This window comes from Dreissena polymorpha, chromosome 2 (assembly GCF_020536995.1).
Source record: "Dreissena polymorpha isolate Duluth1 chromosome 2, UMN_Dpol_1.0, whole genome shotgun sequence".
Taxonomy (NCBI): Eukaryota; Metazoa; Mollusca; class Bivalvia; order Myida; family Dreissenidae; genus Dreissena; species Dreissena polymorpha.
Window position 1 is genome coordinate 40,865,283 of NC_068356.1, and position 19,528 is coordinate 40,884,810.

Consider the following 19,528-nt stretch of genomic DNA (forward strand, 5'->3'; position numbering starts at 1 on the left):
AACAATACTTTTAAGTTCGCGTTTTAGTAAAAACATTAATGGAAATGAGAGTTCGAATATTTCATATACTTTCATCTTTTAAAAGCGCATGCGCGTATCTAATGGAAACGTTGATCTATAAACCGCATTGGGAACCTGAACAAGTTTGAGATTTTGTCAAGCATCCCAGATATTTCAAAAGAGCTACTAGTGCTTGTTGATTTAAGTTTCAAGAATGGCAGGTACGGCTTACCACATGGAAGCGCTGCGCAAAACAAGAGTTATTGAAAGAAAGAATGAAGCCATGAAGAAACTGAAGGAGTCCATAGGCCAGGTATATTATACGCTAAATATAGATAGGCGCTCTAGAGTCCATTTTGTTGACGCTCTCAAATATTAGGCTACTTTTTATATTGGCAATATTTGGAGCGTACAACGGGGGAAAGACCAAAGCAGTGGTGGAAAGTTTTCCTTCTTTGTCTATATTGTTGCGCAAGTATTTTGTGCACAACATTCAAGCCCCGATAGTAGCTAAAATAATTCGCATTCAGAATTAATCTTAACGCTGAAACTCCGGTCTGTAAAAACCATAACGAAAAATAAATACAATACTATTATGAAAATTACAGTATTTACAAGTGTATATATCTAAATTCTACCCGTTGTTTGACAAATATGAACTTAGATCACAAAAACTACCTGTATTTCATTCGAAATCATAGACATGGAACAATCGTTTTCTCAAAGGCAACCATTTTGGCATTGTTGTTGTTGTTGTTAATTCGTACCATAGCTATTTCATACCTATTACTTTTGGGGTATTTCGTTACTGTAGTCTAGATTCTAATATTTTGAGTTAAATAGTTATAAGTCTTCTTTTGCTTTTTCTTCTTATGATTATTATTTCCAATATCATTTGTTACTGTTTTGCGCATATTGCAAACTTAATTTTTTTGTTCGAACTCGGTTACAAACATAGTTGAATTTGACCTCCAGTTCTATACAGGGTTGTCATTATTTACCGATTGCCGATCGAATTCATCGGTTAAAATGCCAGAAAATCGGTTGTTTTTCCTGAATCTTTAAAAAAAAATATAATATTTGATTGACACATAGTTTTTTTGACACATTCAAATCATACTTTCAGAGCCATGTCATGCAAGAATGGGTCTTATGGCAATTTGGCTAGCATGGTGCAAGCCCAGTCTGTACCATTACACAGTCTGGACAGGAGCTGCGCTGTCTGCTATAAATCACGCAAGGTTACGTGGTCTCATAAGTCATCTCCTGACCAGACTGCGAGATGCGCGGGCTGGACTATAGCTATGCTGGCCGCATGTGGCATATGACCCATTTTCGTATGATGTGGGTTTAAAAAATATCTTTGTTTCTTATAAATGGATCATCTTAGCACAATACTTTTGGATAACAAAATTGAAGTCATGTTTTGTTATCTATAGCCAACTGGCAAATTTTGGTAGCCTATTCAAGAACGGTTGTCTTACAGACTGAACGAATACAGCAAACATTTGTGGTTAGATAATGAAACTATTTCTGTCTTATCAGAACACTACATTTGTATATTATTTTAAGGTAGTTTTTTTTCCTCATCTTGAAAGCAATACTGTGTTATCAACGTTTATCAGGAGTACATATCGCCTTCCCCGTATGATTTAGTTATCGAGTCAAAAGGCGAAGTATTATTTCAGCTCGTATCAAACCCAATAATATTGAATATGATCAATTACACACAACTTTTTGTTCATCATTTTGATCATGATGGTACATTACCAAAGCCAAAAGTAGTCATGTTGTGCGCAGGTGAGTTCAAAATCTGCAAGTGTAAAGTTAACCCTTTGCATGCTGGAAAATTTGTCGTCTGCTAAAATGTCGTCTGCTGAATTTCTAAAATTAGCATTTTCTTTGATTTTTTTCAAAGAATACTATCAGAATAGCAAACCGTTTGGATCCTGATCTGAATCTGAATGGATACGTTGAAGTGACCAAGTTTGGCTTTTATTCAACGGGGAACATTCTGTGGCGTCTCATCTGGATCCAAACTGTTTGCAAATTCCTTCAAAATTCGGTTCCAGCACTGAAAGGGTTATTATGCATGGTCCTGTTGTTTTTTTTTCAGAAAGGTGATGCCAGTGGAGGACAGTTTGACACTGGGGACACACCTTTAGTTTTTTCAGAACCAGGACATTATGCTCAAAACAGGTTTGTTCTCTAGTACTTTCTTTTCTGCTGGTATGCTTGCTAATTCAACCTAGCTGTGATGTAAACAATTAAATGTGAATTGTCAATGTCTGTAATCAGGGTGCAGAATCAACGGGGTTTTCAGGGGTTTACACACAGTATGTAAACACACCGTTAAGAGCTTTAACATTGCAAATTTCTCAAGTTATTGAAATACATTAGCAAAATTATTTAGTGCATACAAGTTTTTCTTGCAAGTTTGTGCCGATATCTTAAGGTATTAGAAAAAATCCTTGAACATGTCTGCAATCGATGACAAAATTTCACATTGCGTGAAGCATATCCGTGCAGTACACTAGGATTTTTTTAACAAGAACACAGGCTTATTAAATAAAGTAATTCTGATGTAGTTCACATTGCCATAAGCAGCATACAATTCCGTCTTTTATGCACTAGTTGAAATTCTTTAGAAAAATTGTTTTAAAATTATTTGAAAAACAAGCACCGCTTACCGGTTTGTTTACATCCATTAACGTGTAATTGGAAACACCACAAAGTCATGTAATCCTGCACCCTGGTAATTGTTATTTATTTTGTGCAAGTGTTCCATAAACATTTGAATCCTTCTGCATAACCAATAAGCAGTTCTACCCACTATTTGACATCCCTATACTCAATACATTTGTATATGTAATTAAGTTGTTAATTCTTATGAATTTTGAGTGTTGGTGCAAATTCATGTCTCCGATCAAGAGCATAATTATATTTATGTATATTTAATTTTGTTTTTTAATTTATTTAATGTATACTGATAAGAATCTATGAACAATTTCAAAGGACAAAAAAGGATAAAAACATTCAAAAAATTAAATAGCTAAAAATTACAATAATAGACAAACTAACACACTGCTTTTTTACCAGTAAATTTTAAGTAATGCAAGAGTAGCATAATAATTTAGAAATTTCACAGCCTTACTGTAGAACTAATTTCATACTTTTCATGATCTTCTAACTACTGGTATTTTAAACCGTCTTATTGTATTGATTATTGTATTGATCAAGCAAAAACCCTACTTGTTGTCCCCTACCGGTTTCACAGGAGGGGACTTATGGTTTGCGCTCTGTGTGTCTGTCTGTCTGTGAGTCTGTCTGTCTGTCACACTTTTCTGCGATAACTTTAAAAGTTCTTCATATTTTTTCATGAAACTTGAAACATGGATAGATGGCAATATGGACATTATGCACGTCATTTCATTTTGCTCCTAAGTCAAAAATTCTGGTTGCTATGGCAACAAATAGACTAGAAATACTGCTTAAAATGGTGTTTTTCTGGATCCTGCGATAACTTTATAAGTTCTTCATATTTGTTTCATGAAACTTGAAATATGGATAGATGGCAATATGGACAGTATGCACGTCATTTCATTTTGTTCCTACATCAAAAATTCTGGTTGCTATTGCAACAAATATAAAAAAAATCCGACAATGGTGGAATTTCTGACAATGGTGGAGCCGGTAGGGGACATTTGCTTGGCAATAGTCTTGTTTGTAACATCATTTGCTCTTGGCAATATTATTAGTAAATGCTAAGTTTGACATTAAGACTCATAAAAAAACTGTTGGAGATGATACAAAACTTAAAAGATTCGTAATAAAATGTTGCCTTAAACAGCTAAATAATAATTCTGATTTTTGCACTAAGGTCTCACACTTTCTTCTCAAAAATATTGTACCAGAAGTTATTAAAGATGCAACAGGTATCCAAATATGTATTCATATAAAGCTGAAAAATTGAATTTCTGGATGTATTTAATGGAGTTGTTAACAGATTTTTGCATTTTTTAAGTTTTCACTTAAAGGCTTTGAATTGATAATGTATGCATTTGTACTTAAGAGATCCAGTGTTCCGGTAATACTAGAATTTAAGATAGAAAAAAGTTAACCCCCCACCTTCGCTCAAACAACTGACCTTGAGATTAAAAATTATTCTCCATAACCACTTGGTCATTAAGGCTTTTACTTGTCAAACATTTTGTATGAACAATCCATATATAGTGACAAAGGGTAACAAAAACAACAGAAACACATAAATCAATTGTATAATGTTTGTAACGCTTTATAAATTCATCAAGTACTGATTTTGATTGCTAATATTACACAAAAATGTATTTTCAGTATTAGTCTATGTCATTAGTATTGTTTTGATCCCTGATGTACAGTGTTCCTTTATTTGTTCAATTTGTGTCAAAAAGTTAGTAAATTATAATTGTCACAATCTGTGAACAAGTCCCTTTAATGACTGCCTAATTTCTAAATTATGTGTTTGTAAGCATTTTTGAGTTAAGCACAGTTTTTAGATTTTAATTTGTTTTCGTTTCTTTTGTTGTATTTTGTTCTAATTAGAAGACCAGAAATACAATTAAATATATAACAATGTATAATACTTTATAAAAAAAAACTGAAAATGAATTTTACATTATACTTCCATTATTGCTTTTGTTATCCCCACGCTTTTTGAAAAGCATGGGGATATTGTGGTTATCTCCGCCGTCCATCTGTGTGTCTGTCCGTACTGGCCACTATCTCCTCCTATGCTATAAGCACTAGAACCCTGAAACTTACTCACATGGTAGCTATGAGCATATGTGCGACCCTGCATTATTTGGAATTTTAATCTGACCCCTGGGTCAAAAGTTATGGGGGTTGGGGTTGGGCCGGGTCGGAGATTTTCACTCATTTTTATGTTTTTTTATTAACTTTTTCATTTCTGCACCGATTTACTTCAAATTGATACTGAACTCTCTTATGACAATACGGTCAATCTCAACTATGCATGGCCCCATTACCAACCCTGGGGCACCCCGCCCACATAGACCACACCCGCACAAAATTGCCCTTTCCTATTATTTCTTCATTTCTACACTGATTCACTTCTAATTGATACTGAACTTCTCTTATGACAATACGGTCAATTTCAACTATACATGACCCCATTACCAACCCTGGGGCGCCCCTAGGTCAAACAAGCGGCGTGGGGATACGCGTCGGCCTCTGCCGCGCCATTTCTAGTTTTTGTATTGTATCTTACATGAGTCAGTTCACTACTTCATTTTACAATATACATTCAGCAATACAATTTGGATTTGTTGCATCCTTGATTATGCTAGAAACTATTAGTATCTTTTTGGTATATGTTATTTTATATCATTTTTCCCTACAGAAGCCCTACTGTATAGTATAACTGTATTAGCTCCTATTTGGTACTAATCATAGATCCTGTTTATTTACATTCTTATAGATCCAGCCACATAGTTTCATCCAAAACTCGTTCTAAAGATGCAGTGGTTTTTGAGGAGGTGGTCCATGATCCAAACTTTAAATATAGAATGCTTAAAGAGTCGGGCATCCTTCCAAGTCACGTTGACCCCATATATAAAATCATGTACCCGGGGGAAGTGTCCAGAAAATAGACTGTGTCTCCAACATACAGTTTTCTAATGTAGATCAAAGTGCTATCCCATGCAGTCTACAAATAAAGTACAACTGTGTTCATTGTTAAATCTCTTGCTACATTTTTGTTGTTGTTTGATTAATAAACTCTGCTAAAGAAGTACATTAAGTTTTTTGTCTGCTTTTGTTGGGATTTTTTTATGGTACCATTTTAATGCAATAATGTTGCACAGCTTCTTTATAAAAAAAATATGGCCAATGTGAACATACAAAAAAAGTATTTTTGTTTTTAATTACCACATATAGCGAATAAATTATAAAAATTAACAGGTGACAATTACTAACATGCACAATCCATTGCTAACTTTCACATAATAATTTTAAGATGTTGTTTAATTTCTTTCTAAGCTTTGTTATAAAAATCCATTTTTAGCTCGACTAATATATATGAAACATATATAGTGGAGCTTTCCTACTCATCCCGGCGTCGGCATTCCCGTTAGCGTGCAAATGTTAAAGGTTTGCCTACTACCCCAAATATTTCCTATGTCCTTTTACATATTGCTTTTATATTTTGCATACTTCTTTACCAACATGACCCCAATCTATAAACAAAAGTCGACAACTGTATCAAACATTTTGACAGAATTATGGCCCCTTTTATACTTAGAATATGCATATTATTGATAAATCTATGTTAAAGTTTGAGTACTACCCCAAATCTTTCCTATGTCCTTTGACATATTGCTTTCATACCGTGGTATTTTGCATACTTCTTTACCAACATGATCCCAATCTATAAACAAGAGCAGACAACTGTAAAGAGCCTTTTTACAGAATTATGGCCCCTTTTATATTTAGATAATTGAACATTTGGTTGTGTGTTTTGGTCCATTTTATTCCTGAAGTATCATAGCTATTGCTTTCAGACTTGAAAAACTCGCTTAATACCGTAAGGGGACTGTACAGGGCAAGTTGCATAACTCTGGTTTGCTTTTTAACGGAATTATGGCCCTTTTTTGTCTTAGTTACTTTGAATATTTTGTTAAATTTTGTCCACTTTACTTCGAAAGTATCATGGCTATTGCTTTCAAACTTTGAATACTTTCTTACTATAATGATGGTACTTTACCTGGTAAGTTAAATTTGACCTTGACCTTTGAATGACCTTGACTCTCAAGGTCAAATTAATAAATTTTGCTTACATTGCCATAACTCCTTTATTTATTATCACATTTGATTCATACTTTGACAAAACAACACTTACCTGACATACCACAATGCACTCCACACAAACCATCCCCCACGCCCCATCCCAGATCCCCCCCCCCCCCCCCAAAAAAAAAAATAAATTATTTTCTTATCTTTGAAAGATCATCTTTTAAATGATCACACACACCCCCTTCTCCATGATCGCATACGTTATACTGTAAAGCACCACTGAAATAGTCGAGCGCACTGTCCTCTGACAGCTCTTGTTGTTAATATAATTTCTCTCCCTTGTTGTATAAAAGAGACTTGTTCACAGACTATTGTGTTTTTAAAATGTCATTAAATGTATTTAATATTGCAAAAGTGCAATATTTGAACAATAATGTAAAATAATTATAAAATCAAGAAAAAAAAATTATAGTTAAATTAAATAAATGCCATTGACATCCTTGCTAGGCTGCTTTTTTTAGTACAAGGTACAAATGTATCATACATTTATGTGATGAACATGTGTGCCATATATGCATCTAAGTTTTAGCACGTTTAATACTTACAACTAAAATAGTAAGCAATAAATTATTATCATTTCACTTTTTACATCACAATTAGTCATACTATTCAAAGAAGGTGTTGCTAGCTAGCAAATTATACATGTACATACTTAAGTTCAACTACCATAAAGCTTTTTTTTTAAGAACAAACAAAAAGTGCATAGAAGTTTTGTTTTTTACAATTTTCAGGAATAATTTGGAAAAATTTCGTGTAAATTCAGCTGGCTTTAACAACAGATACCGTCAAAGGCAACAATTTGCTCCGCATTGCGATTTGTCGTATGCTGTTGTTTATCCAGGAAAAGATAACTCAGACTATATAGCTGATGACAATAGAAACAACAGAAGATACAATTTAAATGTTGATCGCTTTGAAATGTCTAAGAAGCATGATGGTGTTATTATCGATGATAGTTTCATATCTCAAAACCTGGGTTAGGACAATCATAGAGTTGGTCACAGTAGACACCTACTATATTTTGTTTTGCTTTTCATGTCTGTTGTGGACCAAACCAGGGCTGTCCTTCCCCAAATTAGCCCATGGCTACAAATAAGCAAATTTGGCTCAAGACATTTGTATTTGGCTACGGATTTTTCATAATCAAAATAATTACTATGTTTTACGGTAGTTTTGGCTCAAGAACATTATCAGGCAGGGGGAGGCCCTGCCAAACATTTAAACTGCAATGTTATTCAAAAAGGATGGTTTGCTTCTTTAGCAGTTTTTTGTTTCAAATTTGACAGCACTATCCATGATTAATAGAGAATTATTATTTTAAAATATGTTTAATTCAGGTTTTGAGAATTATAATTCTTTAATTATATACTTGTAATTATTTTATTTTGTTTGAATACTTTTAATTTATTATAGATAGCATTTATTACTTTGTTAAATAATGGTTACATGTTTTTGTTGACTGGTTTTGCTACTCTTACACCAGTTTTTATTTACTAAATAGCAATAACAAATGCTTTCCTTGTGCAATGGTTAACTGTCATCAGCTTTTTAACAGTTTCTGGACGTATTTGCTTACAGGGAATTTTCATTATACCCACCTCCTCAAACACAAACAAAGAAATTTGTCCGTCGTGAAAGAGAAGACATTATTCGCAAAAAGACGCCTGATTCTGTGAAAAAAATACAGCGAGACCAAGTGTATGCTATATTGCACCCATGCAAATGATCATCTAACATTGTTTCTGCTTTATACTCACACAGATCAGTATTATTGTAACACACAATGAGTATTTTATTTTGTATCGTCTATTTTAGAGTGCAGTTGTTCTTAGTTGTTGGTGTGCTTTTCCAGGCTTTTGTTTGCCCTCTCTTGCTATATTTGCCAACTAGGGTATTTTTTGCCCTATTTGTAATTCTTATGCGTGTGCAATGTTTTCCTGTGCATGTTTACCCTTTTCATCTCAGAAGCCAAGTTACTATTGCTTTATGCAACCAACATAGTACCAGAACAGCCTGAAAGTAACTCTCAGTCTGCATTAGTACCTTATTGTTGTAAATAAAGGCTTTAAAACTTGACTCTTGTAAAGAAGGTATGACATTTAATTGATTTTTAAGGGACTATACATGTGTCAAAGTGCGTATATGAGTGGTAAAGGGTTTACAAATACATGTACATCGCATTTTCTCTGCATGCTTGACCTTCTCATGCTCATTTTGTCCTTGGCTGCATGAATTTTGACACAATTTAAAATGTGTCCTGAATATTTAATATGAAATACTGACTTATTTTCCTAAAGACTCCATCAAGGTAGCCTATTTTTTTTTATTTCTTTGCACTTTCAGTTCAGTTGAGAGAATTCGCCATCGCCGTTGTCGTGCACTAAATGAAGGGGAGGATAAAGTTTTGCCTCTCATGAACCCACCAGAATATAATTTTAGAGTTCCTCTACCTCCTCGAAAACCACACTTTAAAGTGTGACCTGAAATACACTTAACTCTTCATAAAACTGCATTTATTAAACAGTACATTCATTTGTCAGTTGTCAATCATCTGTATGATCAGCCATATTTATAATTTCAAAATACATTTTTGTGATAAGTAGATTTTAGAAATATAGAAAGAAATAGAATAAAACAGATAACCAAATTGTTTTTTTGTTTTTTTTTAATTCCTGCATGTTGTGTACATTATATATAACTTAATGTTATAAACTAGCACTAGAGTTTACTAATAATTAATAGATGCCAGTTTTAGCATGAGGCACTCTAAGAAACTGTCACAAAAACATTTACCTATTTTTTTTTTAATGCCATTTTGTTTTTATGTCCCAAAAGAGTTAAGGGTGGAGTGGTAAAAAAATACATTTCTGTTAAGCATTTTGCTTCCATGACACTTTTTGACAATTATTATTACATATTAGTAGGTTTGCATTCCAAGACCTTTGTTTATCAGATCTTAATCTTGAAAATGTTATACCGTGACCAACATGACCATTTTTAAACTCAGGTTAACATACTACAAAATTGGGAGACATCGTGACCAACGCCAATATGACCACAGTCGTAATGGGCCGGTAGTTGACAAGACCAACTATGCTTTAAAGCGGGAATTCAACTTCCTTGGCAGTAGTCTCAGCATGCTAAAGCGGGACATTGTCCCATCGCATAAACCGATACCTACATCTAGAAGATTTTAGATGTCTGAATTCAGAATTTATTTGACAAAAGTCTGAATCCTTTTCTTGCTGTTGTTTGAATTTTGGAAATTAATCTGTAAGATTTTAGAATGCGGAAGTATATATAATATGTTTTATAATATTTTGCATGCAGAAGTATAACTTGAAAAATAATGTCTGAGATCAAATTTACTGAATGCATTCAGATTTATTGTTATGGTGAGAAATTGCTTCAGTTTTAAAGTAATGCATTTACCTTATGCTTTCATGATTAAATTGTTAAGTTTATATTATTATTATTCTCTTTTCTGTTTTTTTTTTTATGGTGGGTTAATTTCTCTGCTTAACTGTTGAGGAAGCAATGAATCACTTTAAATGCAAACCAACTTGTATTTTAGTCAAGAATGTTTGCTTAGTGTGTGAAAACCATAATCAAATTAATATTGGTAGTTCAATGTTTTAATGCATGCAGCCAAGGTTTTCAGATCTTTAGCTCATACCATGATTTATTTGCATTTGTACACCAAAAATAACTCTGTAAACTTTGTAGCATGCTACATGTTTATTTATTGGAGACATTTGTCAAATATGAATTATAAAACAAATATAATACTGGTAAGCATCACATCAGTGAATAAAATACAATAATCTTTTGAACTTGTTTATATATATAATCTATAACAGTTTTATAGAATTGAGAAAAAAGATTGCTATGGCAGGGAATTATGCAGTATAACCAATACTGAATGGATTCCATTTAAAGAATCACAGAATGTTACAGTATATTTTAATAGTTATTTTTATTTTGTTGCATAAATCCCTTAAGCATGACAAATACCCCGGTATGTTTTTTATGCACATTGCTCAAATATCTGTGATATGTTATTATGTTATGAATGATAAATACTTTTTCTCTATGGCATCAACAATGTTTATATGTTGGTATATTTACTGTTTACAAAAGCTATGTTCTAGGCAGTATCACAAACGATCATAAGTTTAAGTTAATCTTTATCCTTTAATTTAGAAATTGTGTTAACGTGAGGAGTTCTTAAATACAAGATATATAAGATCTCTATTTTTAATTTTATTTGTGGAATATCACAGCATAATTTATGCAGCTGTCTTTTTGCTTAGATTGTTTTTGCTTAGATTACATAACTAAATGCTGTCATGTTAGTTGTACAAGTCATGTCCTTACCTTAAATACTGCATGTAGGTGAACTATTTGTTTATCAAATGTTACAACATAATGCTATATTATATTATGTAAATTTAAAAAACTATTGATTACAAATTTGCTTGACAATACTTAAACTATAATGCTTTTCATCAATTTGAAATATATGTAACAATTGATTCTATTGATTTATCGATTGAAATGCAATAATTCTTTAGGATCATGTTTTCCTATTGTTAAATACTGTTATTGATCGTGTGTCCAATATTGATTTACTCTGGCATTCCAATAATGCAATACAAGTTTGTTTGTACAAGTTTTTTCTACTTTGTTATTTGTTTTACTCTTGTTTGCTATTGCATTTTTGTGAAGTCATTTCAAAAAACATAAAGTAGAAATATTAGTGGCATAAATACAAATTTTAAAGATATGGTCCTAGATTATCTTGACACAATTCATATTTTCAAATGACAACACGATTTTGATGTCATCATCAAGAAAATACCCATTTCAAAGACAACATCTATGGCAAGAAATGTGCAACTGAATGATTTAATTTAAATAAAGTTAAAAAGTTATTTGTAAGTACTACAAATAATGATGATTTCATACTATTTGCAATGATTTATTAATTTGGTATGCATATTTTCTGAATTGATATAATTATATGTCTTTTATAAATCATTTTTATCAGTTATGTGGAAAATAGCATTTAAAAAAACAATTGAAAAGAGTGCATATAATAGATCAGTTTGACGTTGTTTATGAATATTGTTAATGAAATGCATTTTTTCAACCTTTTATATCTCTTTTGTTGCATGCAGGTCATTTGTATTGTTTTTGGATTGTTGCTTTGTTTGTTGTTCATGTATTTAATATTTTGTTACTTCAGTATTATCAACCTGGTTTTTAATAAAGAGCACAGTATTATTGTTAAAACACTTTGTTTTTGTTCCTCATTATTTAAATGCTCCCAGTGTTTGAGCCATTTTGGTGAGTGCAGTTTATGAGGATTTATATGCTAACAATCTCTGCTATAGGAAAAATTACATTAAGCTTTCTTATATCAATGAAGACGTATCATTACTAATAATTCAGATGGTTACCTTATTAAACAGTTTTACCTTACTAGGGTGGGTTTTGTTTTCACATGTTTACATTCTGCAGAACTCTGGAAAACTTCTCAAAAGTGGCTCATTGACCCATAAATACTTTCTACCCAGACTTTATGTTAGACATGTCCACTTTTGAAAATTGGTTCTTTATATGGCATCACTAAACTGAACATGATGAACAGCAGACCATAGAACTTAAGGTATTTTATACAGCTGCATACCACTTTGACACAGAACAATTCATTGACTTACAAAATGATCTGCATAGAAAGATGGGCTCTAAATTCACTAAGAAAAAGCGGTGATTATTTATATATGCTATTGACCTTTGACATAAGTGACTTCAAGTAATTCGGAATAACACTGTGAAATAATATTTTAAAAGTGCTTGAAAATTATAGAGCACAATTGGATGCAACCAACTGTACATATACATATATATTCATGCAATAAATGTCAGCATTGTGTTAATTTTAGTTTTAACCTATTTATTTTTTGCTTGTTTGCATTGAAAGCCTTTAGGCAAAATGAAAGGCACCAACGTCTGTTCCTTGTGTAGAACCAGTATTTGATGTCTGTGGGGGAGATTTAAAGAACCCTTTCACAGTGGAGATCATACCCATTACCTTCCAGTTGCTAGGCGGACATAATGTCCCTTTCACCATTGACATAACGTCCCTTTTACCATCGCGATGTTACCGGTAATGTTAGTCACCTAGAGTTGGTTTTTATCATAACAATATAGAGCAATCTTGATTTAAAAAAAGAGTATCATAATTTATGTACTGGTGCACATCATTTCATTTACTCATAAAATAGCACACCACACACTCAGAAATCAGCTACGTATTATATATCAACACACTCTTTGAAAAGGGGGTTTAATGCATGTGCATAAAGTGTGCAGACTTCACAGGCTAATCTGGGACGACACTGCTTGAACAGGATTTTTGCAAAGAAAAGACTTTCTTTTAACCACAAGTATCATAAAGGCAGAAAGTTTTGTTACTAAACTGTACGCACATCAATTAAACCCCCTTTTCACAGAGCGATTATTGAATGTTCTGTATAAAGTTTTCCCTAAGAGCTTAAAATTTCATGTAAATATATGCAGACTCGACATTTCACACCATGAAATAAGGAAATATGTTTTAAAATGTTGGAAGAATCTTGTGTGGAATACCCAGAGGAACACCAGCAGTGTCACAGCATTGATTACCCTAGTGATATACTGTACCACGTGCCACACATACAATTATGCAGTGTACCAAGCAGGTATTAAATCAATGTAACCAAAATAAGAAGTCAGTGGGCAAAGAAACAATGTATAGAGCCAAACTTAAAGTCATACCACTTCACCAGTAGACATCTTGATGGTGGCAGAATCTGATATTTCAATTTTCAAAGCTTTCAATTTGGTGTATCAAAATATTAAAAAACATGCACTTAAGCTTAATTGATAGTGTGCTCAAACTCAATGGATTGAAGTAAAAGCAGCATATGTTAAATTTATGATTGTGTGACTTTATTTAATTATGTTAACAGTCCAATTATTTGCATCGCTTTAACAATTAGTTGAAAGGATTTTAAACTGTATAGTCACAGTATATAGGCAGTGGGAATTTGCTTGTGTAGTATGTGCACAGTGGAATCACTGATAAACAGGTATTGTTTTTAGAAAATTACTATTCTAGCATTAAATAATAATAGCAGCTGAATTTATGAATAAATAAATGATAACAATAATAGTAAAATAATAACAATAATAAAAATGAACTTCCAAGAAAGAAGAACATGCATGATTACATGAACTCATGATATAATTCGCAAAGGGACAGCAAGAGCAAATTTGAATTGCATTTTTAGTCTTTGATTGTGATATTTTACTCATCCATGCTTGTGCATGTACACAAAAGTTATGCATTAACTATAAATCGTTTGCATTTAGTTTCACTGAATCATATCAGACAAATAGATTGAACAAATGCAATGTAAATAAAAAGTGTCAGTAGATTGTAACCTTTTGTTCTGTTGGGTGGCGTATTCAAAATGAAAATGAAAATAGAAAGTTTGTGTGTTGACTCAGTATTTTAAATGATAAGGTATTTTCCTTTGTAATCGATTTTAATATTAAAATAACGCTTAACTATGGCTCATTATAATATTCAACGGACTTAATATTTAATCAGAAAATTCAATTCGTCATTTTCTGTTTGACTTAAAGTGTTTTATATCATTTGTGAACTAGTTCTTCTTGAACATGTTGAATGCTCTGAGCTTTTATGGGTACATGCGATGATGCGTACAGCTCAGAGGGTCAATAGCTGGGAGTTGGATTATTGCAACTAATTTGTGAACATGGCATTTCATTATCTCAGCAATCTAACTAGAAGATTACAGAGGTTTTTGTTCATACAATGCAGTCACATAACTAATGGCTGCCATAAGTGCAACAAATCAGGGTCAGTTTGCCCTAATAAATTTTCTCCATTAGTTGTGTTCGCCCTGATGTACTTGATGTATATAAAAGAGCATATATTGTCACTTAAGCTAGATTGGTCGTTGTTGGCTGAGATGATACTAGTCTGGGTACTCTTAAATATACCGGTAGTAGTACAGGGGTACAGAAAATATACTGAAAAGTACCCCACAGTATGGCCAGATGCCTTTAAGTGTATTTGCCATATCTGGGGTACATTGTAGCATACTTAAGAGTACTCAGGGTACTTTTAAGTAGCCAACAACCATCATTTGAGTGTCACTAAACTTGCCACGGTTAACGTATTAAGAGGGGGAGCTAGTCAAAACGGCCCCAGTCAAAACGGCCCCTAGTCAAAAATAGTCAAAACGGTCCCACTTTAGTCAAAACGGCCCCAAAGACAGTTTTTAAGTTGGTCAAAACAGCCCCATTGTGTAACAAAGAACTTTGTTCAATATTGTATTTATTTTGAAGATATGCATGTCGAATAATCAAACAACAATTGTTGTTAAACATAATAAGTATCAAATAGTTTATAATAATTGTCAAGAAAGAATGAAAAATGAGATATATAAAATAAGTAAGATTTCTTTGAAAAAATGAGTTAATTCTATTTGTATCAAGTACATTCTAACATAACAATCGACAAGAAAGATATTTATGAGTAAGAATATGATTATTTTTTTTATAGTAAAACATAATAATTATCAAATAGTTTCTAATAGTTGTCAAACATTATAATTGACAAGGAAGAAAAAAAAGAGATATATAAGTATGATTTCTGTGAAAAAAATGTTCTATTTGTATCAATTACATTCTAATAGTTGTCGAACATAATAATTGACAACAAATGACGAAAATGTTTCAGTGTTTCACACTAGCAACACTGTAAAACAAACGCACAAACGCCCAGCTAAATCAATATCTTGATTGATTTCAGTCATTAATAAGTTCATCACTCTTTCATTTCAACTTCCTCTGGTCTCTTGCAAAACGTTTAAGTAAATTATGTATTTATTAACATACCAATTAACTTTAATTGAATAATGAATGGCAATTAATTAAAGTACCTGGTATATAACACCTTTCACACATATTACATACAGATATATTACCTGTGAAATATACTGACAAAGGTGTGAAAGAGACGTTAAAAGTGACAACCGTATAATCAGATAATGAAAAATAAGACATTAATGCTTAGCTTACTTCCGTTTTTTTGTATGAACAGAAAATATGTTTCATCATTTGTTTACGTATACGCATACCTTTAACACATATGAGTATCCGTGGCTGTCCATGAGGAGGTCTTTCCCCTTCTGTGAGCCACCAGGTATCAGCGTGAAGGATACTGCCACGTCCTCAACATGGTCCCTCGGTACTGGGGGATCAAGTAGAGACGCTTCTACATAAATGGACGGTTGCACAAAGGGCAATGATAAGCGAACAGAAGTGTCCGGAACTTCCTTTAAACATAACTAAGAAAATAACAGAAGTACATTTCATATATATTTTTTCTTCTGATTTTCGATTTCGTTTTGACTATCTGTGGGGCCGTTTTGACTAAATGTGGGGCCGTTTTGATTATCTGTGGGGCCGTTTTGACTAAATGTGGGGCCGTAATGACCAAATGTGGGGCCGTTTTGACCAACTTTAAAACTGTCTTTGGGGCCGTTTTGACCAAAGTGGGGCCGTTTTGACCATATTTGGGTCCGTTTTGACAAAGTTTTCGGTCATTTTGACTAGGGGCCGTTTTGACGTGGGTCCGTTTTGACTGTAACCCTTATGAGGCATAATAGTTATTCTTGTACTTGTGAAATAAAGTAATTTTCAATGAAAATGAGGTTGTATTGTGGTATTAGATAACCAGCAATTGTACAAGAAATTTTACAAAAAAAAGAAACCTTTTCAAAATTTTGGGAAAAAATCATTTTTGGCTTGTGAAAATTTATATGATCTGGTTAAAGGCACAAAAAGGGAAGTGAATGTCCGCTACTGCTCAAGTGGTTGCTGTTTTCTCAGGTAATACTTAATAGAACACCAGTAATCTTAAGTATACTTAAATGTACCCCCAGGATACCGGCAACACGCTTACAGGCACTTGGGCATACTATGGGGTACATTTTAGTATACTTTACTTACCCCTTGCACTCTTACATACATTGTAAACTAACATGTACCCCAGGTACGGAAAAAAAACTTTGAGGCACCCAGCCATACTCTGGAGTACCTATTAGTATATTTTACATCCCCCATGTACTTGTAGTATAATTAATAGTACCCAGGGTACTTTAAAGTTATACCTGAGCTGACAAAGACCAATCGTGGTTGTCTCAGCATGTTCTGTTTTCATTTAAAATAAAGAGTGACAGACGACAAGAGCAAACATTACTTGTACATAGAGCAAACAGACACAATACAAAATTCAACTTTGGGAACGCTACAAATATGTAGTATTTCAGATAATTATTATAGACCTATTGGGGACAAAGTAAATATGCTAGTATATGTATGCAATTCTTTATGTATACTTTTAATTAAAAACATGTCTGCAAGTAAACGTTGAGTGAATGCCTAAATATGATCCATAATAGTCCAGGGGACACCTAAAAATTAGTTTATGACCCATATTCAAAGTAAAAAAAACATTCAAATTATAATGAGGTCATGATGACACAACCACATTTATCTGTGATATTTTTACATTCTTTTTATGTTCAGAATTTGACAATGTGTTGCATACTTGTAATTTCGGCTTGATTGGTCATTATCGGCTCGGGTACCACTTTAAGTACTCTGGGTACTGTTAAGTATACTTAAATTTACCCAGGGTACAAAAAATAAACTAAAACGTACCTGGGAATTTTAATGCTGAATTGGTCTTTGTCATTTTATTTTTTTTCAAATTCATTAAATTCATATTTATGTCAAATTTCTGTAAAATTGTCTGTAAGTCATACTAGGAAATCATACTAAGAAATTCATACTAAGAGAAGCATATTGAGGCAGGTTTTGTTCAAAAAGAATTTTGTTTCGTAATTCTGTAGAGCATTTTACGACATCGGATTTTCTGTGGGAATAAAACTTTGGTACAGTCTAATATTAACCAGGTGCCTTTAAGCGTATTGTCCGCGCCCTGATTTAATTCACCTGTCAATAATACCCGCAAGGGGAGTTAGACAGTATAGATAGATAATTGAAGTATACTTAAGAGTAGTACCCGAGCGGACAATCACCAATCAAGTCTTATTTTGTGTTCTGTCATAATGATGAATAGTGTACATGAAAAATGAAATTGTTTTATGGGGTTGTGGTATAAACAGGGTTTTACCACAATAACATTTCAGTAAAAACTACCCCATCAGAACAAAACATTTGTGTCAAAACAATGTGCATTTCATACCGTATAAAATTATGAAATATATAAATAATTATAGATATATGTAATACACCTTTACAATAACTGAGAAAATGAGTGAAAAGACCAGCTTTTCTGAGGAGGAAATCGTAGAAGCGATACATGAATGGCCTGTCACTGCCAGTGACAACCTGTATGATGATGACCAGACAGAGAGAGCACACAACCCAGCATCTGTCTCTTCATTCTTTCTGAGAAATGTTGGCAGAGCAAAAAAGGTAGGTGTCTAAGGGCACTGCCATTTCGAGTCAGAAACTGTTAAGTTCTGGCTGGACATTTTACTAAACATAATATGCAACATATATTTTACACCACCCAAACAGTACTCTGTGGCCTAGATTATTAGTGTTTTAAAAAGATAAAATATGTACATTATTGTACGTATGTTACATGTTTGTAGCAATAAAGCCATCATATAAATAACTATTAATGCTGATTAAAATAAATGAACTTCATTTTTTATATTTATCCAGGTACTGTTGATTTACACACTTTAAGTTGTAAATTGTGGCAAGAAATACATGTTCAGCAACCAAATCTCTCTGAGTAATTATAAGTTCCCTCTCTGTTTTAACTGAATTTACGTCAGGTTTACTCGTTAACCTGTGAAGTCTGTCTCGTCACCAAAAATTGGTCCAGATATGTCTCAAAAAGTACTGAAGATACATGGATGAAACATGGTACACCAGAGGTCAAATTTTTGTGCCAAGTTAAATATCCTTTGGACATATTTCTAGTTAAATTATCAATCTCAAGATACAATAATTAAACAACATTTAGTGTGGGTGTCAAGCCCTTTTTTCTGTGCAAACATTTGTGGTTTGGGGTTTCTGGGCTTGTGAAACAACTGGTTTTCCATTCCTTTTCAATGATTAATTATCTTTTAGTGCCAAAATCTGGTAATACAAGAGTTAAGGGCTCCATCACCATGAAGGAATAAACACACCTGTGCATGCTAAGTAAAATATGTCAATAACCATGCTATCACAGCTATGTCAATAACCATGCTATCAAAGCTATGTTAATAGCCATGCTATCAAAGCTATGTCAATAACCATGCTATCAAAGCTATGTCAATAACCATGCTATCAAAGCTATGTCAATAACCATGCTATCAAAGCTATGTCAATAACCATGCTATCAAAGCTATGTCAGTAACCATGCTATCAAAGCTAAGTCAATAACCATGCTATCAAAGTTAAGTCAATAACCATGCTATCAAAGCTATGTCAATAACCATGCTATCAAAGCTATGTCAATAACCATGCTATCAAAGCTAAGTCAATAACCATGCTATCAAAGCTAAGTCAA

The 19,528-nt window shown here is 32.9% G+C and overlaps 3 protein-coding genes across 12 annotated transcripts in view; 2 read left to right on the forward strand and 1 right to left on the reverse strand.

Moving 5' to 3' along the window:
• Positions 1-19,528, reverse strand: part of LOC127866716 (protein lin-54 homolog) — a 138,135-nt gene that overhangs the window by 21,438 nt on the left and 97,169 nt on the right. The gene's annotated exons all lie outside the window — the stretch shown is intronic.
• Positions 73-12,144, forward strand: LOC127866724 (uncharacterized). 5 transcript variants are annotated; one of them, XM_052407486.1, is made up of 3 exons: positions 73-313; positions 2,117-2,199; positions 7,581-8,413. In XM_052407486.1, the coding sequence occupies exons 1-3, from the start codon at positions 215-217 to the stop codon at positions 7,828-7,830; spliced, it is 432 nt and encodes a 143-aa protein (XP_052263446.1). In that variant the 5' UTR covers positions 73-214; the 3' UTR covers positions 7,831-8,413. The 5 variants fall into 5 exon arrangements, with proteins under 5 accessions (XP_052263446.1, XP_052263447.1, XP_052263449.1 ...); XM_052407487.1 differs by lacking the exon at positions 7,581-8,413 and adding an exon at positions 9,857-12,144 and having other exon boundaries at positions 74-313; XM_052407489.1 differs by lacking the exon at positions 7,581-8,413 and adding an exon at positions 8,428-9,186 and having other exon boundaries at positions 74-313.
• The window catches only part of LOC127866718 (lysine-specific demethylase 8-like), a 32,130-nt gene continuing 26,927 nt past the window's right edge, over positions 14,326-19,528 (forward strand). Inside the window, exons 1-3 of one of the 6 annotated variants that reach the window (XM_052407471.1) lie at positions 14,370-14,422; positions 16,767-16,821; positions 18,237-18,435. In XM_052407471.1, the coding sequence (XP_052263431.1) occupies positions 18,271-18,435 (165 nt within the window). In that variant the 5' untranslated portion in view covers positions 14,370-14,422; positions 16,767-16,821; positions 18,237-18,270. Of the gene's footprint in view, positions 14,423-14,489; positions 14,783-16,766; positions 16,822-18,076; positions 18,436-19,528 lie in introns of those variants that run through there. The other 5 variants (XM_052407469.1, XM_052407467.1, XM_052407470.1 and 2 more) reach the window with 5 other exon arrangements.